This window comes from Tremella mesenterica (genome assembly GCF_000271645.1).
Source record: "Tremella mesenterica DSM 1558 unplaced genomic scaffold TREMEscaffold_7, whole genome shotgun sequence".
Taxonomy (NCBI): Eukaryota; Fungi; Basidiomycota; class Tremellomycetes; order Tremellales; family Tremellaceae; genus Tremella; species Tremella mesenterica.
The window spans coordinates 374,441-400,640 of record NW_006711231.1 but is presented as its reverse complement, the minus strand read 5'-3'; the positions used below and the strand labels follow the sequence as shown (position 1 = coordinate 400,640).

At 47.9% G+C, this 26,200-nt stretch overlaps 8 protein-coding genes across 8 annotated transcripts; 4 read left to right on the top strand and 4 right to left on the bottom strand.

Moving 5' to 3' along the window:
* Nucleotides 1-1,072: 1,072 nt before the first annotated feature.
* TREMEDRAFT_63081 (uncharacterized protein) lies at nt 1,073-4,119 on the bottom strand (the record flags this gene model as incomplete). The annotated part of the gene is made up of 10 exons (XM_007005373.1): nt 1,073-1,551; nt 1,743-1,767; nt 1,921-2,091; nt 2,139-2,287; nt 2,334-2,497; nt 2,554-3,022; nt 3,066-3,441; nt 3,488-3,798; nt 3,848-3,944; nt 3,997-4,119. 10 exons carry the CDS (start codon nt 4,117-4,119, stop codon nt 1,073-1,075), a joined length of 2,364 nt encoding a protein of 787 aa, XP_007005435.1.
* Nucleotides 4,120-4,638: 519 nt separating this feature from the next.
* On the bottom strand, nt 4,639-7,439 carry TREMEDRAFT_63080 (uncharacterized protein; the record flags this gene model as incomplete). The annotated part of the gene is made up of 3 exons (XM_007005372.1): nt 4,639-6,312; nt 6,388-6,852; nt 6,918-7,439. 3 exons carry the CDS (start codon nt 7,437-7,439, stop codon nt 4,639-4,641), a joined length of 2,661 nt encoding a protein of 886 aa, XP_007005434.1.
* A 1,893-nt stretch (nt 7,440-9,332) lies between these two features.
* On the top strand, nt 9,333-10,704 carry TREMEDRAFT_63079 (uncharacterized protein; the record flags this gene model as incomplete). The annotated part of the gene is made up of 2 exons (XM_007005371.1): nt 9,333-9,895; nt 9,936-10,704. The coding sequence occupies 2 exons, from the start codon at nt 9,333-9,335 to the stop codon at nt 10,702-10,704; spliced, it is 1,332 nt and encodes a 443-aa protein (XP_007005433.1).
* A 713-nt stretch (nt 10,705-11,417) lies between these two features.
* On the top strand, nt 11,418-16,299 carry TREMEDRAFT_31623 (uncharacterized protein; the record flags this gene model as incomplete). The annotated part of the gene is made up of 6 exons (XM_007005217.1): nt 11,418-11,546; nt 11,786-11,856; nt 11,951-12,004; nt 12,099-12,199; nt 12,437-12,801; nt 15,790-16,299. 6 exons carry the CDS (start codon nt 11,418-11,420, stop codon nt 16,297-16,299), a joined length of 1,230 nt encoding a protein of 409 aa, XP_007005279.1.
* Nucleotides 16,300-16,331: 32 nt separating this feature from the next.
* Nucleotides 16,332-17,051, bottom strand: TREMEDRAFT_57155 (uncharacterized protein). Its single transcript, XM_007005319.1, has 4 exons — nt 16,961-17,051; nt 16,598-16,701; nt 16,485-16,546; nt 16,332-16,430 (listed from the first exon to the last, which is right to left on the bottom strand). Exons 1-4 carry the CDS (start codon nt 16,970-16,972, stop codon nt 16,396-16,398), a joined length of 213 nt encoding a protein of 70 aa, XP_007005381.1. The 5' UTR covers nt 16,973-17,051; the 3' UTR covers nt 16,332-16,395.
* Nucleotides 17,052-17,723: 672 nt separating this feature from the next.
* Nucleotides 17,724-18,309, bottom strand: TREMEDRAFT_63075 (uncharacterized protein; the record flags this gene model as incomplete). Its single annotated transcript, XM_007005370.1, has 3 exons — nt 17,724-17,795; nt 17,876-17,951; nt 18,002-18,309. 3 exons carry the CDS (start codon nt 18,307-18,309, stop codon nt 17,724-17,726), a joined length of 456 nt encoding a protein of 151 aa, XP_007005432.1.
* A 543-nt stretch (nt 18,310-18,852) lies between these two features.
* On the top strand, nt 18,853-19,639 carry TREMEDRAFT_57154 (uncharacterized protein; the record flags this gene model as incomplete). Its single annotated transcript, XM_007005318.1, has 2 exons — nt 18,853-19,496; nt 19,538-19,639. Coding segments are annotated over exons 1-2 (539 nt in total), but the record flags the coding sequence as incomplete, so codon positions are not given.
* A 5,118-nt stretch (nt 19,640-24,757) lies between these two features.
* On the top strand, nt 24,758-25,654 carry TREMEDRAFT_63073 (uncharacterized protein; the record flags this gene model as incomplete). The annotated part of the gene is made up of 2 exons (XM_007005369.1): nt 24,758-24,845; nt 25,059-25,654. The coding sequence occupies 2 exons, from the start codon at nt 24,758-24,760 to the stop codon at nt 25,652-25,654; spliced, it is 684 nt and encodes a 227-aa protein (XP_007005431.1).
* Between the last annotated feature and the right edge of the window lie 546 nt (nt 25,655-26,200).

Here is a 26,200-nt window from a genome sequence, read left to right as displayed (position 1 = left end):
TATACCATCTATACCAACCATACCAACCATACCAACCATACCAACCATACCAACCATACCAACCATACCAACCATACCAACCATACCAACCATACCAACCATACCATCTAGTTCATCATTTCCATCCGTTCCGTCGGTCCCATCTTTTCCTTCCACTCTTCCTTCAATCTCAAGAATTGTCGATATCCTTCCTGCCACTCCACCCCTCAGTCAATTCACAATCGATAATCAAGATCCTAAATTGCCAACAGTATTGGAACATACTATTTCCCCACCTAGACCTTTCCAACCACTCCAACAACCCCAACAACCCCAGCCAATTCTACCACTCCAACCTATCTCAAAACCTACACTCACACCACCAAGAGAAACGTTCATTCCACGACCTTCATCCGTCGCTTCATCATCTTCCAACCGTCTAAATCCTCAAGGTACAATCGGTAAATCTCCTCTTGCACCAGTGATAACTTCTTCTTCTTTAGAGAATGAACCTTTTTTCCCTATTACAAAACGAGCTAGTAAGGTCAGTTTGATCGACGGGATTCACGGACGTAGATTCTCAAACGTTTCAAACGAACAAAATCATCCATCATCTCCTTTAAGAGGTGAAGATGGTTCACCGGAAAGTGGAGATGGCTTAGAAATTCCTACTGGTCAGAATGCGGGAGGAACCTTGGGTGTTGCTGCAAAGTTAGTCAGAGGTTTTTCACGTAGACGTACACCAAGTGGATTGAGTGGAGGGATGTCAAGGGAAGTTTCGGGGAGTGGAGGGAAAGTCAGTGCGGTCGATTTATTAAGACGGTTCGAAGGGGGTTCATGAGATGATGACTCTTCAACATACTGTACGAGTCCTTGAATCTGCTCGTACGTCTTTGAGAACATCTCAAACGGCTATTTTATCGACGACTATCTCATCGATGACGACGATGATGCATGATTTTTCATTGACATGTAAAAGTAGTTACAACCATAATACAATCTTTCTTTACTATATGCACTTCTTCCAACTTCTACCAATGCTATTTCTAGGTGTATACATTTTTCCAAATCATATTCTATTCAACCCGACAAATCACTCCCATGCGCATTCCACTATCTCTCCATCATCATCATTGAAATACACACCTTTGATATTATCGTCATCCGAATCTTCGTCTACCTGGGGATTATACTTGGTATTATCATCATTTCTTGCGACATTTGTCGTTCCCTGCTTCTCTTGGAGTTCTTCCGCCAAACCATTTTTCACCTTCTCATCTTCAAACTCGGACACATGATCGACATGTTCATCTTGCAAATCTTCAAGATGGTTCTCTTCCTCTCCCTTCTCTCCATCCTGGTTCCATCCTTGAACCTCACCATCAGGCACAGATTCTTCTTCTGTAGGTTCACTAGAGAGCTGGTCGTTGAGATGGGGACTGGTAGGTACCAACTCTACCAATCCTTGAGCAGCAGCTTGAAGCAATCGAAATTTCTCCTCTTCTGATTTGAACGCTTTTGACGCTTGTTGGACTTGTTGTCGGAGAGGAGAAAGGTCGGTAGTTGTTATCACTGATTGTCAATCTTACTTCACACATCATTATATAAATACACCCTCAGCACGACATTGGGAGAATGAAGATTATCAGCTATGTCGTAAACACGACGGCGATGATAGAGCGGCGAGACGGTGAAACAATCCAGCTGATAGGCACGTCCAGGGAAACGAGGAACAGAGAAGAGAAGTCAAAGGAACAACATACAAGCTAGGAAAGTTTCGAGTTTGTACTATCCATCAGCGATCCCAGCAAATTAATACAAGATTGTAAGACGATCTGCACACCAAGTCCGAACGCGCGGAAGAAAGATATGATCTCGAAAGGCTTAGGAAAGCGTTGGGCCGGAAAGGATGGGGAGAGGGAACATAAACCAATAACCCACAACCGAATCATTCCCTGCATTCCCAAGATATCTCTCTTCATCAATACCGAACACACCATCCACCATCTCTTCCAGCGATTTCTCCGTCTTCATCGGACCTTTCCATTTTGTAGCCGAGTCAGCTTCTGCCGATTGATCCCATTCCAACATGGCGAACAACACCGCCAGATCCTGCATCGTCAACTAGAGTCAATGATGTGTGAAGATAGACGACTCACGATGAAAGATGTCTTATCGCTCCCTTCAGGGGACATGTATGATGGATAAAAGTTTCCTCGGGGTTTGAAACTCTGCCACCATTTGTTGACGGAAAGACCGAGGGAGGCTAGGTCCATAGGATCTGATTCTGATGAATTCACCAATATATCTTGTAGTCAATAGAGCGTAGCGTTGTTGGAAAGACGAAAACTGACAAGTATGTCCTCCACCAGCTTTCTGAGATAGATCGATGATCTTTTGTTTGATGGTAGTTGCGAGATCTTTCTCAGCTACTGGTAATGAATGGCCAAAAGCGAATTTATCTCTATAATCGCTTAACCAGCCTTGATTCTTCTTGGTCAAACGATGATCTTGAACACTGACTCGTCAGACATTGACAAAAAAATATGGAAGAAAAAAAAGAGGGTGACTCACATGAAATGTCCACTCTCTCGATTCTCTTCGAATTTGGCATTTGCATCTGTCGCCGTTCCCTCCAAATTCTCTTGCCACCAAATAGCCGAGTAACTCACTTCCAGCACCGTCTTATCATCTTCCTCCCACTTGACCAAGTCGAGAGCCACAAAGAGACTTCTACCTACTTCAGGAGGAGTTATCACCTCCACGGCTGTTGAAGTCTCGGAATTTGACGCGTCGCGGGAAGAGGGGATTTCTGGATTTGCGATGATGGCCGCCAGACCACCGTGAGATGCGAGGATAAAAGCTTGTTGTGCGTGGTGATAGTGGACAGGTGGACTTTCGGTCATCTCGAATACAAACTCAGGAGTAGAGTCTGGAACGACCGGAGGAAGATTCTGTCTTGGAAAATTGTCGTCTTCGGAAGTATCGACGGACGAAGAAATGGACGATTTCTGTTCTTGTAGTACACCTAGAACTTGTTCCGCTGCAGATTCAGCTTTTATCTCTATCAAAGTTGAGGAACTCACCGTATGCCTGAGCAGTTTCCTCCGTCACCTTCCCTTGATCCACCTCTTCAGCCTGCATCTGTTCCAATAAAACTTTATCATCTTCCGGTCTACTCCGTTGCGTTCTTTCTCTCCTCGGACCTCTCCATAGTCCCGGTCCAGGAGTATTATTATCCTCACTTGCTACTTCCTTAGCTAATCGTATCCTTTCTTGCACTTCCAAATTAGCTTGATTACTCCTCTCGATTTCTTGATCGAACTTTATTCTCGCTAGCGATTTATCGACTTCCGTAGGTAGATCATTGATATATCGTTCTCGTTTGATATGACGGTTAAGTTTGGAAAGCAAATTTGTTTGTTTTTTGAGTACTGCCGCATCATCAAAAATAACTTCTTGCTATTTCGTCAGCCACATTCTTTCTTGCCCCAAGGATTTCACTCACCACATCTGTCACATCTTCTGAAAGGCAGAGACAATCCGGTAATGGGACCCATTCCGATACAATTCCCACGTCTTTTAGATCTATATCATGAAGCTGTTTAGAAGAGAGAGTGGGATGTTCAACTTCCGTTGTTGATGACGTCTGACTTGTAGGGGTACTCGGAGCCGTAGTCTCACGCTGAGATGCTTGATCTTTGAGGACTTCTAGTAATTTGTCGGGTTGTGTCAAACCAGTTTCATGAATGTAATATTGTAGATATTCGATTTGTGCTTGACTGAAATAAAGTCTTCTCTTGCCATCTTTTTCAGTCCCTAATCTCGTCAGCATCCTCTACAGACACGCCTGTGGAATGAGGCTTACCGAAGGACAGACCAATACCTTTATTATCAGGTAGACGAAGTGGATGGTCGGTATGGACTAGAGCCACGTTATTCACCAAAGCTTTCACAGCATTCGCCTGAAAATAAGTCGACAGGTTTGCATATGGCCGTTGGCATGACTGCACTTACATGCCATGGATTAAGAGCTTTGTGCCAGGCAAAGACGATGTCGGGATAGCGATAGAAACCACCCTTAACATGATCTAAACCTTGTTTCTTGTCCGAGTTGGACTCTTGTCCTGACTCGGCCATGTTTGTGAGAGTAATGTGTGGTAGGAGATGGTCAAAAGACGAAGAGAAGAGAAAGTTGACGAAGAAGACACGAGGTCCGAGCGCCGAGATCACGTGCGGTGCCTAAGTGCGATTCGCTACGTAACTCAAACTCAAATCCTCAGAGTATCCGATGGTGAGAAAATAGCAACTAGTCTGATAGTCCAGTAGAGTACTCGTACTCGTACTCAGTGATTGAATACAAAACTCAGGTCAGGTATGGAGCATTAGCAAGAGCGTCGCAGTGAAACATAGCCCACAACCACCAAGCATAAGACATTTCGTGACATGGTATATTTTACCCAAACGTTGCTTGTATATGCAATGTTACCCTGTTACCCCTGAACCGGATCTATCCCCGACAATTTTTGTACTTCTGGTGACACGACGTGCAGTCGTCGTCCCGATCTGTCTCTTGAATATGAGAGACTCAGAGTCTTTCCACCTCGATCTCAGCTGGGAGAGGTGACGTGTAGTTGGGGGCAGGAGTTGACCAGCTCGTCAGGCCTTCCCCTTCTTCCTCCCCAACCCACCAAACCCTTCTCTAGCCACAAGCCACATTCCGGTCACACAAACGACATCTTTCAAATTTTCTTCACTCAGACAAACTTCTTTCTTGACCTTGTCCATCATTTCTCTCTTCTTCTCCATCTCCATGTCCATCTCCTTCTGTTCAATCATCATTCCCTGACTCTTCCCCGTGGTAGCCGCTCCGGCTCTTCCTGTAGTTGATGCTGAAGTATGGCTCGGATCCATTTTGCAATCAGCCAAAGCGATAGGATCCAACCTCATGGGTATTTTCATCTTGGCTATCACCCTGGGATGATGAACGGCGGGATACAAGGTGGCCAATAATTGTCGATGTCCTGTGGATTTCACCCACACACTACACGCCCAGGGTGTTTCAGATTCCTCAGGATCGGAGTCTTCTTCTACAGTTTGAGCTGTGTGGGCAGTATGACCCGATCGAATGGAGGCATTCTCATTCTCGGCAACAGAGCGTGAATCGTCGGGAGTATGAGACGGGGATGGGGAGGCTGAGACTCTTCTGAGGGGTTCTGGACGACTATCGAGAACATTGGCATTCATATGCACATGCGGATGTGTATTGACTGGAAGGTGTGGTTGTGTTTGTGATGGTGTATGTAGGGAAGATTGGAGATGAGAAGACGGTTGATGGTGAATTTGAGATTGAGGATTCGGAGGGGCAGATGGGAACGGGGATGCGGTGGGCTTCGTGGGAGGGAGCGTAAGAGAAGTTTTCGATACACTCGGCGAATATGATCTCTGTGCCTCCGATCGAGGTGATGGTGGAACTCTAGGCAAAGATCGAGGTAGGCCAGAAGTCGAAGTTGACATCCTTCGCGAGATGCCTGGTATAGGGGCACCACCGGGTGGATATTTTAACTTTACCCACTCAAACACTACTTCGTCTTCCTCCCCGCCCATACTACCTCCCACTAGCTCAAGACCGGCAGAGGCAGCAGCAACCAGATGTCCCGCCCATCCTTCGGCGTTCTTCTTGGCCCAGCGCTTAACAGTCCATACGTACCCTACAGGTCGGTGAGACGGTATGAGGGGGTACGTTGACATGTTGTCCTGCTCCGGATGTAATGAAGAACGAGCGAGTAGACCCGTTATGGCTCCATCGGGGGAGATGATGGTACCGGATGATCGACGCATGACGCTCATCGGGGCAGTACCAAACGTGGCGCCAGCTTGTATATCCGTTGAGGGAGTTTTGACAATGACCGGGGGGTGAGGCATGTCAGGGGACGGAGAAGGGGGTTCTAACGAAGCGTATGAACTGGCAGGAGATTTACGGGACATGGCAGAGGGTTGCAAGTGGGTCTGGGGGGGATCTTGTGAACCGCGTTTTCTGAAGATCTTGCCGAAGAATTTTTTGGTTGATGCTTCATGAGCCAAGTCGTTGACATTCATTCTGAGATTCTTCAAGTCAAGGGAGATACGTTTGTTATCGAACGATCCACGCTTGCCGTCATCTGATTGTGTCATGGTAGGAGAGATAGGCGAAGTGAGGGACACGATAGACAGTGGACGGGAGCGAGCGGCAGCGAGATGGGTCTCATCGATCAGGTTGGAGGAGGAAGGCAGGCGGACTTCTGTGGCTTCGAGTATACCGACCCCGTTGATGTCTATCGACCTCTTGTGGAACTGCAGGTCAGCCGTTTACTCTCAAAGGCACATTGAAATGTCGCCGAAAGGTGATTAGGGAGGAGCGGGACTGACTTTCGCAACCTTTGCCTCAGTGGCTCCGTCCGTCACCACGGTCGGCTGCATGACATGTACTGTCAAGTTGAACAACGGCTCCACCCTCTTGACGGAAACCCCACTCAAAGTGCTTCCCGCCGAGCTTTTGCCAGAGAGGCTCGACTTTAGTGATGACGACCTTTTTAATGTCGCAGACGTCGTAGCGAGGGCGTCATCAGAAGTCGCTGTGGAAATGATCGACGGCGTCTCAGAAGCAGGTGTGGCTGGTATCGTCTCGCCCTCCGAGCTGGACTGGTCGGGTGGAAGATCGAGGGGTTGTTTGCTAGGTGAAGGAGGGGGAGAAAGCTGGTCGGACGTCATGGAAGCCGATCGACCGGAAGTGGATCGTTCACGGCCTCTACTAGGACCGACCAGGAGCTGAACTTGGAGGTTTGCTGCATTCTTATTCGAGTTGGATGGGGCTGGGCGAACGATGACATAATTCTGCATTGAGTCAGTCTTGTCCAGGCAAGCAATTTGTGGAGATAGGAGGGAGAAAGAATACTCACGTCTTCTGGGGTACGACGTTTTCTTCTAGTCGCCAAGAACCCGCTTCCCGCGGAGACGGGGCGTTCCCTACGTTTTACATCCAATCGATTAGACTCATGGACGGTGCCCTTCTCTGGATCCAAGATGGTGACTGATCCGCTGACCCTACGTTGAGGTTGGGGTTGTGGATCGAGCCCATCAAGCGAGTCGCTACTGCTTTCTCCGTCTTTGGAAGTATCGCGAAGGCATGATTTCGGAGGAGAGGATTGTTGTATGGTTGTTCCCGTCGCTGTGGTATCTGCAGTAGCGGTCGTACTAGCACTGATGTTGGCAGCCCTACGAGCGGCGAGAGCCGACCGGGTGGTGGGTCCTGGACCAGCTACTGCCGATGCTGGTGATGGAGCAGGGACCGAGGGCGCCTTGTTAGGAAGAGAAGTGAATGATTTTGTAGGTGAAGCTGGAGGAGCATCGGTGAATAGATTCAACGGGTTGAGAGAGTTGAAGGATGGTTTGAAGTCTGCTAGACTGGATAGGAAAGGCATTTTGAGGATGAATCAGTGAATATGGTCGGGAGGGATGATTGATAAACGAGGGTAAGGCGCTGGGCTATCACCCTCCGGAGTGATGTCTATGTGATATTTCAAAAGAAAGAGGGTGCGAGGTGTAGCATCTGTGAGCTGATGAGTGGTAACCGTTGTAAAAGGAGAGAAAAGTGAAGAGTAAGTGAGTGAGTGAGTGAATGGATGAGAGGATATGAATGGAGTATGAGTAGTGCGGATAGTTGGGTGGGTCGATGAAAAAGTGAGACCAGACCGCTTTGACCTCCTTTGTTGCTTTGCTATTGCCGATTGCACGCGTCACTTTCGTCCTGTCATCCACACCGACGGCCGCCGTCGGTCTCTCCCCGTATGCAGATCCCAGCAATCAGTACAAACAGATGGAGCGTCCGGCTCTATCTCTTTGACGAAAGACGTCAAAGCGATGCTGAATGAGACCGAATTCGATTCGTCGACTGGAAAGTTGTGATAAAGAGAAAAATTAAGCGGGAGTGGAAGCGAGTGACGAGGGTGGCGCGGCGCGCGGCGAAAGCGTCAAGACCGTACGCCGAACCGAATCGCCAGTCGTGGATCGTGAATTATGGGAATTGTGGGACGGCTTTCTTTCTGATTGAATAAATAAAAGTGACTCTTTTCGTGTATCCTCGGCTTGTCGAACGATGACCGAGAGGGTATGTACTTCGAACCCTTGGAGATGTTCGACCGTTGAAAGGCGGTCAGTGACCGAGAGACCGCGAAATACGTTTGCAAGGAAAAACTATGGAGAATCGTAGGTGGCCGCAGGTGGGTTGCCAATTGCGGGGAAAGAGTTTATAAACCTCCGAAGCCGAGGTACACTTGCGTCATCCCTTTTCTTCCTTCGAATTATGTATAGCTTAAGGATGTGAAGGAACGTGAAGATTGAACGAATGGATCAATGACAAGAATGAGATGAGAACAAGCCAAGAGATGCATTACTACTCTATCTACTACTGGTACATGCTTCATGTGGAAAATTTGATCGTACGAGAATTGCCAAGTGTATCCCTCCCGCCCTTTGAAAAAGAAACACCTTCGGGCTGATCAACGTCAAGCCGCCGTATCGCCGTCATCGCTCGTACGAGGCAAGCGGAAGAAGGAAGGGACACCATGATGGGACGACGAGACAGACCATCACTTCTGATATGATGAGACATATGTGTCATGAAAGTTGCTCCATTCATACACACACCATGATTGTGCTCCTTCAATACATACATGTAACGTTTGCTGTGAGGATGAGGACATCTCCAGTGGCCAGTGCCGTGGCCTGGACATCTGAGAAACATCGATTGTCAAATTTGAACCGAACCGAGGGGATGACCGACGGTGTTTCCGGAAGCGGCAAAGATCCGGGACGGCCAACGGGGGACGTGCTCGGCCCCCGATCAATCTAATTTACTCCCGCTCTCAGTCACCCTGTCCTCCTGTCCTCCTGCTTCTCTACAATCCCACTCTTCACTCACGACCACAGGCATGATCGACAAGAGCAGATATGTTCTACAATGGAATGATACTAACCCATTCATCGCCCATCAATCTCTATGTAGACCATGAGTTTTGACCCCTCCGCTGCCGCCTTCCCACCCACCCTATTCTCGTGTCCTCGAGGACGCAGCACGGGATCCTCATGTCTGGAACCACGGTTGACTAACACGACTGACCCACGCCCGTCTTCCTATATATACTCATTTTTATGACTTGTCACTTCTGGTCTCTTTAATCTTCACTCATCATTCCCTTTCTCACTCTGCTCTCAATCTATTGCGCTGGGAGATAATTGACTTTCCCAACTTCTCAAACAACAACGAGCTTAGAAGAGAACATATCAGCTAGGGATTATAAGAAAAGCGAGCTGCCATGTCAGAAGAAGAATTTTGGCCCGAGTCTGATATCAAAGCATGGGTACAAGCTCAACCTACAGAACAACAGACCGACCCTGCTGAACCACAATCCCCACCTCTCGAAATGCTTCCTCTCATCGAAGTTGAATCTCAAACAATGGAGGTGATACAAGAACGACCGATGGAAGAAGTGGCGATCACCCCGACCAAATATATGCCTCCCGGAGTAGGAACAAGAAAACATTCTACCTTGAGCGTTGGTCTCGGCGCTGGGTTACGACCATCGTTATTAGGACCACCGTCGATTCTTCGTAGGTCAAGCGTCGTCGCTACATACGAGACTTCCACTCATCAAATGAAAGAAGACAAGGAAATGTCAATACCAGAGAGAATCCCCACGCCTTTCCCTTCCACTCAGTCCAGATTATCGGCAGTGTCAATCGGACACCGACATAGCGGAACTTCAAGACATCTCGATCGGGCGAGTGACTCGATAGAACCGAGTGGTATTCAACGTCGTTTCAGTGAAAGGACAAGAGAAAGACGCTCTTCTGATCGTATTCAAGAAATTTTACCAATGTGAGTTTAAAGTGCTTTGTATGATAGAGCTAATTTCAAGAACTTTCGAACCGACCTTCACCTTGAATACAGATACACTTTCTCAACTTTTACTATTCCTTCGACAACATCCTTCTTCCTCTCCCGAATTTCTCATCCCACTTACCATCGTGATTCCAGAAGGTATCCCCTTCTTCCCATGTCTCAACGCTTTACGTAGGATTCGACCTTCCCCGTCTCCACCTTTATTCCCCAATGTCGAATTTCTCGTTCTAGGTCCTACCGCATACACACGTTTGGCAAAATACGACACAATGGAAGAAGATCCTTTTGTAGAGCTTTTGCCTCGAGTTTTGACCCCAAAACATCTATGTGTCACTATGCCACCCCCTCGTCGACCGCGACCGTCTTTATCTCGTCGGATGAGCAACCAAAGTTGGGCAAGGGAGATTGGGCGTGGGATGAGGGATGGACGAGCACGTAAGGGAGCATCAATAGGAAGGAAAGGAGGATTCGAGTCAAGTGAAGAGGGAGGAAAAGAAAAAAGGAAGAACAATAGGAAAGGTAGGATTGAAGGTGGACCCTTGGAAATATGGGGAATCTTGGAAAGTGTTACGGTACATTATCGATTGGAAAGACCGGTTTTACCTCTTTCCACTAAGAAGTTGAGGACTTCTGCATTATATGAGATGGATGGGGTTCCAACGGAATCGGAGGGAATGCCGGGAGGAAGTGTGGTAGGTTCTGAGTCGGTAAAAAAGGAGAGGGAGAGACGACAGGTGGAGGAGGAAGAAGAGAATAAACCTTGTGTTTGTTGTGGGCAGATGTGAGTTGTTGAATAGGGAATGCGAGCTAGAGTTCTTTGCTGAGATATGTTGGTGGAACGATAGACGGGACGGGGCATGGTTTCCAGTGACATGTGTGTGTAAATTAAATGACATTGTATTAGATCATGCAAGGTGTTGGAAGACCCTCATTACCAGATGGTCACCATCCTTTCCATCTTTTTAAGTACCTCGAATTATTCCGCGTGCAATTCGCTTCATTCACCTCTTTCCTCTCCTATGATGTCTGAACATGTCGTGTGCGTCTATCCCCTGTGAATGATGACCGCTACTGATGAATAGAACCATCCCCTCACTCGTCAATCATCATTCACCATGCATCACCAGCATCTTCACCACCCACTTTCCAATGTTCAGTCCGATCAAAACGGACAGAAAGGACCAGCTGATTTTCCTTCCTTCATTATTGACTCCTGATGATCTTTCTCACCTCTTTGACTCACATCAAAAGAAAACTTACGAACCTCCAGCTCCCTTGTCTGATCTGTTCTCCTTTTACCCACAAACACTCTATATTCGGACGCTCGCTTTACCCCTGACTGATCATCTACATACCTCCACTTATCTAACTACATGGAGTTCGTTGGGTTCAGAACCTCCACTAGACTTGACTTCAAATTGCAATACTACAAAACCAACCAAGATCAGACTTTCAAATACGAGAAACTGACCTGTGAGGAAGACCGAGAGAGAAAATCATGTTGAACCAAATACCCAGCGACGTTATCCCACTGAAAGAATTGATGGTAGTGATGGCCAATGGGAAACAGGAGGAAGAACATTTATATGAATGTTGGTTGACCTGGGGATGTGGTTTGACATTACAAGTGAGTTATATGAAATACATGATTCATTTTCATCACTCATCCTGTTCATTCCATCGTTTGAACCATCCACTAACTTTTCATCGAATATGCTCTACATGTCTTCCCCTCTCAATTCTCTGGTTTGTTCCCGATATCATGTCTAGCTTCAATGTTCAAGCCCAATTCCGAGAGGCTCAGTAGGGACGTATGGAAGGGGCATCTCAGGAAAATTGGAATGTGGTTCCAATACTGATCAATAGGAATTCACCGATGTAGCTCATGAAGAAATGACCACCAGCGGTTGGGCTCAGAATCATGGTGATACTGTTTGGTAAATTGCTCTCTACTCATTTCTTTCCCTAGCATTCTGACCCGTCTTTGTTCCGCGGTTGTTAAATGATCATATGAACACACACTGATGTTAGGGCGTTAGTCAGAAGATCAGATCCTCAAGGTTCAATATTATCAGCATGTGAGACGTGAGTCATTTTTCTCTCTCATGTGTTTTCATGTCGCTATCCTGGCAGCTGACCTATGGAAAGTTTGGTATGAAGGTTCGGAGCTGATGTTCAGACATCGTACTCGTGGATTTCTGAAGCAGAAAGGAGGGAATAAAGTTGAGAATGCTTGGTATTATGGTATGACTTGTGTTGTCACTCCGGCGCAACATCAAAGTGAGTCCCTATCCATTCTCTTTCGACAGCAAGATTATCATCTTGTCCTCCCTTCTCATGTGGTCTATCTTGCTTGCTCTCCTCTTGAACCAGTTTCTGCCATAAGTTTGTGTCCGGCCTCATCCTTCATGGGTTTCTTGATATTTAAGGATTTCCAACATCGTTAGACTTTGACTAAGTATATGGAATGATTCAATACATAAAATAAGGCATGTCAACAAATTAGCTGACATCAAGGAAAAGGTTACGCCACACATTTACTTCGTTTAATGCATTACATCCTTGCTTCTCCTCTTCATCTTCCCACCTTTCCATCAGAATGGGGATCTCCACCCTCTCCTATACCTATCGAACTCAAAGAATACTTTCCTCCAGCGTGGGGCACATTTCTATCTAGTGAAATTGGTCCTGACTTTTATTATCGTTGTTTAGTTGGGATCGATAGGAGAGGTTGGGAAGCGAAAGAAGTATGGCAAGAAGAAGTGGAATGGGAAATATTATCTTCCTCAAGGCTCTCAATTCCTTCCGACCCTTCAAAGTCCTCGCCTATCCTTGCCCGCTCAGAGTCTATATATCATGCCGCTCTTCCGAATCCATCTGAAGTGGGAGAAATCAAATGTCGACCACTGGAGAATCATCATACTCGATCGTATCGTCCTTGTTGTCTCACCCTGATGGAATGGGACGAACCAATACATACACGATCTCTTGAATCAGATTCACCCCTTCCGGTCAGTGTTCCCACGAGAAAAGGGGTCGTGTGTGGAAAGAAACCAAATTGGGAAATCATCTACGACCATCATATCCCTTCTATATCCACTATGCTCTCCCGATCAACTCGTGAAAAGGTAGAACAAGCCGATTCATGTTTGAACTCCGTCTTTTGTCCCGATCCAGCATCAGAAGGAACATCGACTTTTGCAGCTGTCAGAGGAGCTTATGGACCTCAACCTCGATGGAGAAAGTTTCCGCAACCGTTAGGTATCAGACTTCGATCTGAATCGTCCAAGATCGCTCACACCTCTCACGATCATGATTATGACGAGGATTCCAAGAGTGGGAATAAACCGGACGACATACGATCACCCAAGCAGGAAAATGAGGAGCAAGAAGAGAAATACGTGAATGGAAAGGAAGATAGGGAAGAAGGAGAAGAAGTGAAAGAAGAAGATACAATCATATTATTCTCACTTCTAAACCCTCAGATAGAAGATAAATTATTAATCACTTATATTCATAATCTTCCTCCTGAATTGGTCAAATCAGCAGTGGAGAAATTAGATGAGGTGGTAAGGGACCAAGGGATGGATGTGAAGTATGGGACCGCATGGGGGTTAGATCCTACTGGTGAAGTCGTACAAGCTTGGGCTGCTTTGGGTGAGGGGAACATCGGAAAAGAGTCAAAGATATCATTCAAAGACAAAGCAAGAGATGATGACGCAGAAGAGGAAAGAGAGAAATTCAAAGATCGGAATGAGGTGCATGAAACGGACGAGAATATTGCCGATGCAGATTCTCCAAGGGATGAGAAGAAGTGGAAGAGAGAAGTGAAAGTGAAGAAGAGAAAAGGTGGAAAGGCACATTTATATAATTGGTGTTGGTATGTTGATGGTGAAACTAAAGTGTTAGATAGTCAAATGTGGATATGGCTTTGACGAGCTGACTTCAATTTGTCATTTACATGATTCAAAGACTCCTCAATGTTACCATGCATCATCTACTTACATACGTCGTTTACAGTTGTACAGTAGTGATATTCAGCTTGAAAGACATGTTCCTTCATCCCGGTTATTCCGGAGATTTCTGAGATGAGATTCGATTCTGATGGATTTTCTGTCAATCATTCAAATCTGCATTTGATCATCACCAACTTCAACATACTACTTACTGCATCTGGGACTTGAGGCTTGAGGCTTTGGGGATTGCTATATCCAAATCATGAATCTCCATCATCACTCCCTTCGTCAATTTCATCATCTTCATCCTCACCACCTCCGACAAACATATTGAATACATTATCGATCGTAATCTTCCATCGGGCGACGGACGACTTAAAGCAACGAGTAAAGTGAAGAGAAAGAGAGAGAGAAACAACAAGATGGTTCTTTTGCCTGATGCCCTTCCTCCAAATCAATTGACGATTACTTTCCCAACTTCTGAACAGATGTTGGAGTATTACAAGGTTTGTCATATGACATGGGGATATGATATGTCTCTTGAAGTAAGCCTCATGTCTCTTTTATTTCTTTCTGTATCAAAAATTTCTTCAATTCTGATTTACATTTCCCCCTCCCTCCTTCTGCCTCAGAATTCCCCAAGAAGGAACTTGAAATGTACCACGGGCGAAGTCGGGGTTGCAGAAGGTTGAATGGGAAGAGAAAAGGAGACCTATGAAAGTGATCAAAATTGACTCAAAAGGAATTCATAGGTATGGCAGAAAAAGAACAGGCTGAAGGGGCCTGGGCGAAAAATAATGGGGATGTCGTATGGTATGTCTTATGATTATGCCTTTACACCTCGTTCGTCTTGCCAAACTTGAACACTTGGTTCAACTCCATGAGCCGGGACATACGGTCAAACTATTCATCGACGAATGACTGTGGTCTCTCACTTAGTAGAGATAAGGAGCTGATATCATAGGGTATTGGTGGATCGGTCTGACCCTCATGGCCCTATTTTATCCGCCTGCGAAACGTTAGTAACACTCTCGTAGTCGCCCTCTTATCGTTCTCTCCGAGTAAGAATACTGTACCTATCCTTCCCCTTAGTTCTCAGATGACAGGGCTCACTTCCTACCATCACTGACAGCACCGAATGTGACGCTGGCCGAGATTTGTCGTAAGATTGTGATATATTCAAGCCAAGGTTTAAGAACTCACTTCAGACACCGAATCAAAGGTTTTCTCAAACCTCAAGGTCACGACCAAGTTCAAAATGCTTGGTATTACGCCTTAGCCTACGTGATCACTCCTCCTCAATATCAAAGTGAGTCTCCTGTCTATTCTCCTGCAATAAGCACTAACGATAAGAGAGAGGATACGCCACACATCTTCTCCGTCTACTTCACTATGTTCTATGCTCCGATCCACCTGCTTTCCCTACGGATTGGGGTAATTTCCCAACTGTCTTGAAAGATCTTGTCGCTGAAGGGCAAGATCCACAGTTGAATGAAGAAGGCGCTCCGCCCACCCCTATGTCGGCCGAAGTGATTATCGAGAAAAAGTCCTTGCGGACCACAGATTTCCCAAAGGCGTGCGGGATGTTGCTGTCCAACGACGTGAGCGAAGCTTTCTACGCGCGATGTGGCCTAGGACCGGATGGTGTGGGGTTTATCGCTCCGGAGGAATGGCAATGGGAGTTAGAATGGGAATTGGGGAATGGGGGTGCTTCTGGTGCGTAATCACGTCTTTTCACCCTCCAACATACTTCCCCTCCTAAAGGGTGTGACCTGCACAACGGGCGTTCGTCGCTAAGTGTCTCGGAGGAGGAAGAATGGCGTTAACTCACCTCAAGTTGATTTCTCACACTGGGAAACTTTGTACGAATCCGACATCCCGCCCATCGCTGCACTTCTCTCCCGTCTGTCTGAGCAGCGAGTGCAAGCGACATCATCCACCAACAAAGCCGTCTTTTGTCCCGACCCAGCCTCCAAGGGAATCTTAACGTTCGCTTCTGTCAGAGGCGCCTACGGACCACAGCCAGCGTGGAGAAAATTTCCTCAGCCCTTGGGCATTCGTCTCCCGGCTCACAAAGGGACAAGTGGCGAGGTACATCAGGACGACACCATCATCCTCTTCGCTCTATACAACCAGCAGGTAGGTGACGGTCTGTTAATCACTTATATCCACAACCTTTCTCCTGACGTGCTCCCGTCCGCACTTTCGGCCCTGGACCGACTGATCTCTGAGCAAGGGGCGGAATGGAACATGGGCCGTGTGTGGGATTTGGATTCGTCGAACGATCTGGCGGCTGCATGGAAGCAAAGCGGCAGGAGAGTCAACGTGAACCGACGGCGGGGTACAGGGTCACACCTGTTGTCATGGTGTTTCTATCAAGGCAAGACAGAAGTGTTGGACAGACAGTTATGGACCTGGCTGTGAAGCAGACAATGGCTCATGCAGCGATATTTTCACACACACGCACTCTTCCATTCATATGTGCATTCCAGGCTGCTACATCAGAGACAATTGTACATTCTAGGCAATGTTTTTGTTCGTGTTATCGCCAGTGACTGTAAGTTAGTTCGTCATGACGGACCGTCAGGGAGCACGAGCTGGCGACTCACGCGCGTCTCCAACTTTCTGAGTGGTGCTTTTCTCTTTCTGGGGCTGCACGGCGGATGCCACACTGCTCGTGAGCTCATAAACAAGCTATTGAATTCTTCGGACTGAAACTGACCTGTCAAGAGCACCCTTAATGGTGTCCTGCGCTTGTTCGAGATAGGTTTTCTCGGAATTAGGTTTAACCGCGTCCCCAATTTTATCGGTGAAATCTTGTCGGCCCTGAAAGGAACTAAGCTGAGTCCATCGTCCAACGGGAAAAATCTGATGGGATAGGGTCCGTGTGATCAACCCACCCCACTCCTCTGATACTGCGATACGTGTGGCGAGGGTCGATGGAAGGGTAACGGATAGTCGGCAGGTAGAGCCGAGGTGTAGGGATAGATGACGAGAGGGATATGGTGTGCTGGTGGCGACAGGCAAGGAATGTGAGCAGCAGAGATGGAAGACGTGATGGTGAAGAAGAAGAAAAGGTACTCACGGCGTCGGACATTGTTACTAAGTATTGGATTGGTTGGTAGTGGTAAAGTTGAATGTATGAGGAGTTGTTCGTAAAGTAAAGAGTGGGTTGAGAAAAGGTGATAGACTTTGAAGTGGGTTTTATACGTAAAATGATATCCACTGACACGTCGACATGGAGCAGTTGAAGTGCTATGGCGTCACTGCGATCACAGATTCCACCGGCTTTTCTCTTAAGCGGAGTCAAAAAGTTACCCGAAATGGGATGGTTTCCAGTGGAGACGCGTCATGCGTCATTGACCGATCGGCATGACGCTTGTTCTTGGCGCTAGTCGTTTTTCTGTATGGTGATGTCGTGTCATTATTGACCGGGACCGAATTGATATTCGAGGTGCGGGATCATGCGGCGGCATGGCGGCACGCGGCACGCAGCAAGTGACATGTAGCTTGCGACACACACGAGCACGACTTCATGACATCTTCTCGGCACCTGCAGCATGCAGCATGCAGCATGCACCTGACACTACGAGTGTGGTACTCTAGTGGTCGTCAATGCCCCCCTACATATCACCTCACGGATGACGAAAGATGTGACGGAAGAGGACCCGGGTTGGACTGGCATAGTGCTCTGGGTTAGCCCTCATCCTAACTGGTTCTACTTGCACTGATCTCGCACTCGGACAAATAGAACGTGGGACAAGATGCTCATGTTTGGGCGACCCATTGGCCATTAGTTTTCTAACAGACGCTAATTATCCCCCCTCCACACTTCAATTCCGCACCTATCAGATCCCGCCAGCTCCCTTGACCATATACTCGAGTTTCCGTCCAAAAATGGTATATCGATTCTTACACGACTAACATTCAGTATCTTTCCTTCAATCTAAAACCCTCGGAAGCTCAAGTATCTTGGCTGATGAGAGATATCATCACTCACTTTGGCATCCCTTCCCACTGCCTCACCCACAGCTCTCCAATCCGGCTTATGAACTCTGGGATGCATCATCTTGAACCTAAATTGTCAGCATCACTCCTCTTGTACGTTAGGTAACATATGACTTACAGTTCCCAATCTTCATCAGCTGTCCACGCTCCAACTCTCGCCCCACCCCTATGTGCCAACTTCTTCCTTGGAGTGTCCGGCGTCTCGGCTTTTCGTTTGGTGGGAGTGATCTGTGGTTTCTTCTCTGTCTCGTCGTCGGACACGTTTTGATAGACGATCCTAGGTTTTCGATCAACTCGGTCGTTCGATGACGGCCCGGAGGGAGTTTGTGGCATGGGGGAAGAAGGAGGTGATGACGTGGGGTACGGTTCTTGCTTGGCTGACAAGAAGGTCGGTTTGATGTCAGCTGGGTGAGTGACACGGGACATCGCGTGGGTCTTGAGAGGTAGATGTGACTGGGTCAATTGATAGATGGAAAAGCAGGTTGAGCGTGAGGTGTAGGGGAGAGCTTATGAGTGGATGGGCGAGGGGCTTTTGAAGGGCTTGGATTTGATAGTCAGGTATATCAGCAGAGAAAGGTCGTAGGCCGTCGGGATGACCATGAGTGCTCGGAGGCATGGTGTAATCGGGTAGATAGGAGCTGAGAGATGAAACTTGACGACGACCGCGATGGTAGCTAGGAGATGAAACATTGCTTGGAAACATTCCGGCGATTCTCCCTAGCATCGTGGGTTCCTCGTTGCTCTGCATGCTACTACATTTGTAATCACTGTGGTCACGAACAGATAGATGATGCCTTATACCTCATGATACCGAAACGTGCGAATGACATGACACGTCGGATGTGACAGAGGAATCGTTCTTTGATCTTTGAGCGTGCATGATTTCTTTTCAGGGTTCATTGGCGCTAAACATGCACGTCCCCTCATTGAAACTTGTCTGTGCTTTCCCACTTCCTTCTCTCTCACTCACGCACAGACATCACACTCTCTTTTCAACATACCTTACATATCCTGATCTCTAATCTACTTGCAGAATCACACGACTGGGATCACACTATCCCAGGACCAAGTCGTACATTCTACACAGCACAAACCACTCCCGATACAACCGACACCGCCATTCTCCTTGTCCCCTTTCCCACTGCGGTCAAACAGAATCGTTCAACATGAACACATACTCTTACAACCGTCCTTTCTCCCCTTCCTCTTTCTCCTATCAACAACAACCTCAAAACATTGACGATCTGGTCTACCGATATTCTTCTGAATTAGACAGGGGTGCACCCACAGAGGGTATATACGCCAGGGACGGGATCTGGGACGACGACGAGGAAGAAGCAGAACAACAACAGTCAAAACGAGCGTCAACGAGCACCTTTGGCAGAAGAAAAACTTCAGGAGTCAAAGGACGTACCAGTGGAGCTATGAGTAGTGTCACCGATTCTCCACCTCCTATACCTACCATCGTCAAGGAAGAAGGTGGGTGGGGATGGGGTAGGCGATTGGGCACAGGAGATAAGGAAAAGTCTATCAAAGAGAAAAAGAGTTTCTCCAAACTACGAGGGAAAGGAAGACGAGGGGAATTGAGTGTAGCTGTCAATCTAGGGGACGATGTGGGTCATCAAATGAAAGCTTATCGTATGCTGACCTTAAGTCTGACCGTCTACCAACCTCATCATCCACCCTACCGAGAACTTTATCACCCACGACGTCAATGACAATCATGACACCACCACTTCCTCATGAAGGAGATCAGTCGTTTCAGTCGACCACGACCACGACCACCATGAACACCGGAACCTCCGGCTTGAGACCCAAACTCAATTGGAAGAAAAGCATGAGCAAAATCTTCCGCACGAAATCATCTGCAGCCCTTCGAGAGGACTTCAACGCATCCACCCCACCTCCCCCGGTCCCTAAACTGCCCCAACCTAAGGCCAGACCTGTAGGGAAACCGTTCGCCTCATCCACTCCACCGATGCCTTTACACAACTCTAGAATGTCGAATTTCAATCCTCGGCCTTACTCTCCAGGAAGCGCCTTTGGGGGTTCCCTTTACTCTGGCATTCCATCCCCCATGCACCGTGATATACCCTATGATCCTTTTGCTTCCTCACTCGATCTCTCGTCCAACACGCTGGCAGTCTCACCTACTCGACCCGATTCGACTAGGTTCAGCTCTATTCCACAGTTAGACCGACCACGGCTACCCCGTAGTTCCCCAAGTTTGAGAGACCTGAAGAACTTTTTACCTGGCACCAGCAAGGGTAAGCTCACGAAAGCCAAGAGTCTAGCAAACATCATGGGGAAAGATAGAGGAGAGACACTACCCGCCAGCGCGCCAGCCGATACGACTGAATTCTTTCCTCCTCCCGTCAGACCAGGTTTGCTTCGACGCATCACCTCGATGAGCTTGCTGGATAGCATGTCAATGCCACATGTCAACGTTCGACCTTCAACTTCAGTCCCTTCTGTCCCAGTGGAAAGTCCTCCTCTATTACCGCCAAATCCACCCTACTTTCCGCCCGCATACACTATGCGTTCGTCGTCCTTACCAGTGAGTCAACCGCGTGCGGGTCCCATTGCTATACCTTCTAGTTTACCCTCTCCGGTGGTCGAATCGCCCATCTCGAGTCCGGAAACCAGTCCGGAATCCAATGCGCCTCTGACCCCTGGACCCTTGGCCCCTCTTCCACCTCTCCCTCTACCCTCAGCCACCACGACACCTCTAGCAATGGACGGCGGATCCACCATATCACGCAGTGGCTCCAGTCCTGTCCTTTTACCCCGGTCACGATCTACTAGCATGACGCCTCGCGCTCCACCTACAAGTTCGAGCTTTTTCGATCTTTACGCTCAACTCGGAATTTGGCCATCTCAGGAAAAGTCTCAGAGAGAGAATTCACCCGGGTCTGTCTCGCGTTCAGGCAGTCGGAACCTCCTCGTACCACCCACTATCACTCCACCTCCGGCGTTGGTCGAGGAGACGTCAGTAGACATTCAGGATGAAGCTTTGCTCACGACCCCCGGAGACGCTCCCCATCTGGGATTGAGTGGTTCAACGTCCGCCGCATTCTCATCGTCATCCTGGGAAGCAGCAGTGGGTGCATTCCCACTCATAGAGGAAGACCTCAATCCTTCCGCTCTCCAATCCATGGCTTTTGACTCCCAGGCTGTAGGCAATGACGATCTCGACTCCTCTTCAGAATACTCCGATGCGCCTGAAACTGTGCCGATCTCAACCCTGTCCGAAAACACGCGATCAGGGGGGTTGAATGAGTCAACATCCGCTTCGAATACACAACACGCTCAGAGTTCCTCCACATCTTTGGCTATCCGATCCCAACCCGTTGGTGCGTCTTATCAGATGTCGAGACATGGTACTGGCTCAGGGGGATCATCCCGAAATTCATCTCGATCCCGTAAACCCAAACCGGACAAGGGCAAATACGATGGTTGGGCGAGTGAATCAAGCGAAGAAGAGGATGACGCCCCTTTGTCCAAGCTTCATCCTGAAGCCGCGGCCGCACAAGCTCAACGTAAACAAGCTTCGAGGCAGAAAAAGGCGATGAGAGCTGCAGCGATTAAAAGTGGCATCTCTGTGGATGACAGAGGTCGACGGACTAGTCAAAAAGCCATAGGACGTAATCCTGGTGGAGAAACGGGATGGAATGGCGAAGGCGGTATCCCAGCGGATGTTCTAAATCAAAAACTCGAAAGGCTCCTTCTCCATCAAGCAGCCGTCGCTTCTATTCCTCAACCCGTTGACATTCGTGAGGGCCGCAATTCGAGCCATTCAAATCAAGGGCATGGTTTTATTGTCGACGGCAGTGTACCTCATCGAAGAAGTGCGACTGCCCCAGTTACCACCACATCCGCACCCATTCCTCATGTCGGTATCAACCCCTTGGAGAGAAGTCAAACACAAAGATACACATCATCTTCCACCCATTCTTATCCATACTCTCAACCATTGCCTACACCCACATCGAGTAAATATTCTTCTTCCATCTGTGGAGGTCCCTTACCTTCCCGACCGTCAACAACTGCATCTTCAGTCGATTATCACCATTACTCCCAACCTCGTCCTCTGATGCCTCGAAAAGATTCAGCCACCTCGGCGGCATCTATCAGACTTCCGCCCATGCCACCTCTCATGACACGTCAAAACACCTCACAGTCTCACCCCAGTGAAGTCAAAATCGATCTCAGTAGAAGTAACACCATCACCACTCAGTCTTCGAGACGAGGAAGATCAAGAGCTCAATCAGTCAGTTCCAATCGACACGGGATGGCAGGCGATGAAAACATGATACGAACAGCTGCTAACGAGCCCATGCCGGGTACAATGTCAACTGCCTCGAGCTCGGTAGGCCATGGGGGTATGATGACTGGTAGGATGATGCATGTGAAAGCGTATGTGGGGGATTTTGATGGAAAACGGTTGACCCTGGAGATTGGGACGGAGACAACGGCGAGAGAGGTCATTGTGGTCGCTCAACATGGGGGTGATTTGCCGGAACCGACATTGGGGAATGGGTGGATGGTGTGTGAGGTATTTGCCGAATTGGGATGTGGTGAGTTGTGCTCTTTAGTCTTCACGTAAACCTCTTCTTTCACACGATTGATTCAGAGCTCAATTGTGATATGGCCTGGTTGTTCTCCCAGACTTCATTCGTGATATGAGCTGCCTGCTCTTCCAGGATTGACCAACTTCCAGCCTATCAGGAGATGAGTGTCGACGAAAAAATGAAAAGAGATTTCTTTGCTAATGACAGAACGTCCCGTTAGGGAATACGAAAACCTCCAGGCCGTGATGAAAGGCTGGGATCAAGGTGCCAAAGTCAATTGTTTGGTCTTCCGGTCTTCGCCTCGTGCATCGCTCACGCATTTCAAAGTAAGTCGTCATGCTCGTCCTCCTCATTTTCAACCTTATTCTTTCCTTCCCAGTCCTACCTCTCAGGTCTTGTTCCTGGCGTCTTCCAAATGGTCTGCTCCAGCTGTACGAGCAGTCCGGACATGGGGCGGCGAATCTTGGGCCCCCTTTGGTTTACACGTACTTTCCACTGGACCTCTTTTGTCGTAGCATGTAGTGACGTAGAATGATGACACTGACCATTAGTCGATACCCACCACGGCCCCCTTCCTGGGCAGTTTCGTTCAGTATGAGTCGAAACCTGGTAAATGGTCGAAAAGATGGTTGGAGACCCGAGGTGGGGAGATGTTCTTAGCGAAGAATGAGAAGGTGAGTTTTTCTCTCCCTCTTACTACCTCCATCGCGATTCTCTCGACGGGACCCTATTTGTGCCGCTGCTGTAGGGAGATCCGTCGAAACGAGCCTTGGTCTCAGCATGCTGGGCAGAGCTGACATATTAGAACAAGGATGAAATCCATCTCTCTACATCCTTCTTCGACATCTATAATATGACCCGTCCTTACCCCGCACCTAAACCCTTCGTCTTTGTTCTCAAAAGAGGTGAGCTCAAATACTCGATCGGAATAGCAACTGACAGAAGTAGTCGAACCCAGCGCATCGTTTGAGAATACCAACGAATACGCTCATGTCTTTTCGTGTGATGCGACTTTGGGGGATAAATTATTGAGGGCGATGTATGATGCTAAAGTGAGTTCCGCTTTCTATTTCTCACTTTCCCCTTGAATGACCTATTCCATGACTCGATGTAGTCCTAACCACCACCCTAACCCTTTTCTCCCTAGTGATGAGCTCTACACACTCCTCTCATATTCGTCAGTACGAAAAAGGAGGGATAGTTCATAAGTTAAGAATGAGCTAGACTGACAATCCAGAGCTTCACCCTCCATCGTCAACCCCAACCGAGGAACCAAAGTCTGAATCAACGTCGTCCCGTCCATTCTCCAAATCAACCATTGATCAAATTGGAAAAAGACCAAAGTGCTTTCACGGGAAAAGGTCTCCTCAAGATTTAGAGATCTAACCTTACCATATATGCGTGTATCTCACGACGACGCTCTTGGAATTTGACAACCTTGAACACGAACGACAACTATTCTATCACATCCGTTTTATTAGATACGAACTCTTACGCCCGTCTTGACATGATATCTTGTCCTCCGTTTTTGAGATCCGAATCTTTACTTTGTGGTTGTTAGTACTTAGACTTAGTATGGACTTTCTTGATATCTAGGACCATTTTCGATTGTAGCTTTGCCCTAGGATGCATCTCGTGATGAATCACCTACCAAAACTACACTTGCCAGTCGTGCGGAAACCTCCACCTTGTTCGGGGAGCAGCATGTGAGTTGTCCGTCAACGGCCGAGAAGGACAAGAGATCGCCGATCGCCGAAAATGACGGAGCGGGCTCCACTTTGGGGAGAGTTTGACAACTCCGACTTGTCCGCCCCGGGCTTTGCGGAGCTTCAACCAACAAGTACAAAGTTGAAATATTGTACTCGTTGTCACGGGCGCCTCGAACGAACTAGCCTTTCGAACACTCCTCTGCTCTGACGCCTGATAGATGTTGGTGCCTGTATTTCCTTCCTGCTTGACACCAGAGGCTGTTCGAAAGGCTCGTTCGTTCGAAACACCCGTGGGAAGGAGTACTGTACAGCACTTGTATACGGACGGACAACTTGGTCACTATGACGACGTTTGGAACTCAGAGAATACTCAAGAACATCAGACTCCTTTCATCTGACTGGAGGCAAATTCTTCTCTCATTCTCCGTGTTTCAACCAAAAAGTATAAATTCCGTCTTGTCATCATCATGGAGCCAACTTCTTCCGTGAGCGACCTTGTTTTGCTATCTCATCATTTACCATTCTTGACGATCAACGTCATCCCCTGACACTTGTTTCTGATATCACAGTATTTTCAATCAGGAACCATACAATATGGACCGACCAAATAAGACATTATTAGGCCCGGCATTCGATAATGGGAACTTGTTCTTGTATGACCCGGCCATTCATCCATCCAACCGTGACTCCAAGGACCAGACACCCATGCCTACCCGAGGACAATCCTTGATCCCCTCTTTTGTCCCACCATGGAGAAATCCGTTCCTTTCGTGCTTTTAGCAAACCGACGTCGACCACAACGGGAATGCTTCCACATCCGTTGACAACGAAAACTTTCTGCCTGATCCTACTATTGACAAGACGGGAACGGACAAGCTGATAGAGCTACTTGAAGCTGGCAACATTAGTATAACGAACGTTCCTGATCGATCCACATTCACCAAACTTTCATTCGCCATATTGGCTTGTGCTACCAAGATCCCAGACTTTCGAAAATGGACGCAACTAGGCACCATGTGTGATCTCAATCAAGATAATTACCTACAGTATGGACACCAAACAACAGACTTCTTACACGCGGCTTTGATGGTCCATGAGATTGGAAGCAGGTATTTTGCAAGAGACCAGGACGGAGAATTGAATGGTGTGTGCGAGACAATAAGTAAGATCTTGTTCCGGGACAATCAGAATTTGACTTGTGAGGAATTTGTCGAACTGTTGACGGCAGGTAGTGCAGTCTTCGAGTACGACTTGGAGGAGAGACTTGAACAGTTAGAAAAGGCTAAGTTGCAGGAAATGGATAGAAAGGCTAAGTTGCAGGAAACGAATAGTGGGGCACAGTCTTCCCAAGAGCCTTCATTCATAGATAAGCTCTTATCCTCCAAGCCTCCTACCGACAGTTCAACCTCTCAAGGAACGTCTACCGAGTACCAATACCCGGTTGAGACCGAGGAACGCCCAACTCGGGCGACGATGATGAATGACGAATGACCCACGTCCGAGACACCTGGTCGTACAAGTAGGTCGATGGAGGAGGTAGCTAAGGAACCGGGACCAAGGCGAACGGTAGGTTGGCTGATGAGTCTAAACAGGAGGAGAGTGTGGGCATGTTCGGGGAGGATTTAGAGGAGTAGAATACTCGTAGGTCCGTAGGATAGTAGACATGTCACACCTGTTTGATAGACCTAGACTCTAATCCATAGGTTTCCCCGACTCTTCGAGACCAGAAGCAACCACCTTGTTCTGGCCGCTAATGGACCTTTCAGGGAATCATTGGGAAAAGGGTGTGAAACGATCTCACGTTCGATGCTTAGCGCTTCGAAAGTTGATCGAAGGTTACGATCCCCCCTTGGTGGAACCCCTCTGCCTAACTCGATATAGAAATTTCGGTCTCTCGGGCTCATCCCGTCACAGGATCAAAGGACCGTTCTACGTGGACTCTAACACCTCTCGACGATCCAAACTCCGCACGAGGAAAGCTCCATTTAATCACCACATCCCCAACCATGACCTGTCAACTTTCTCACTGTTTTGCCA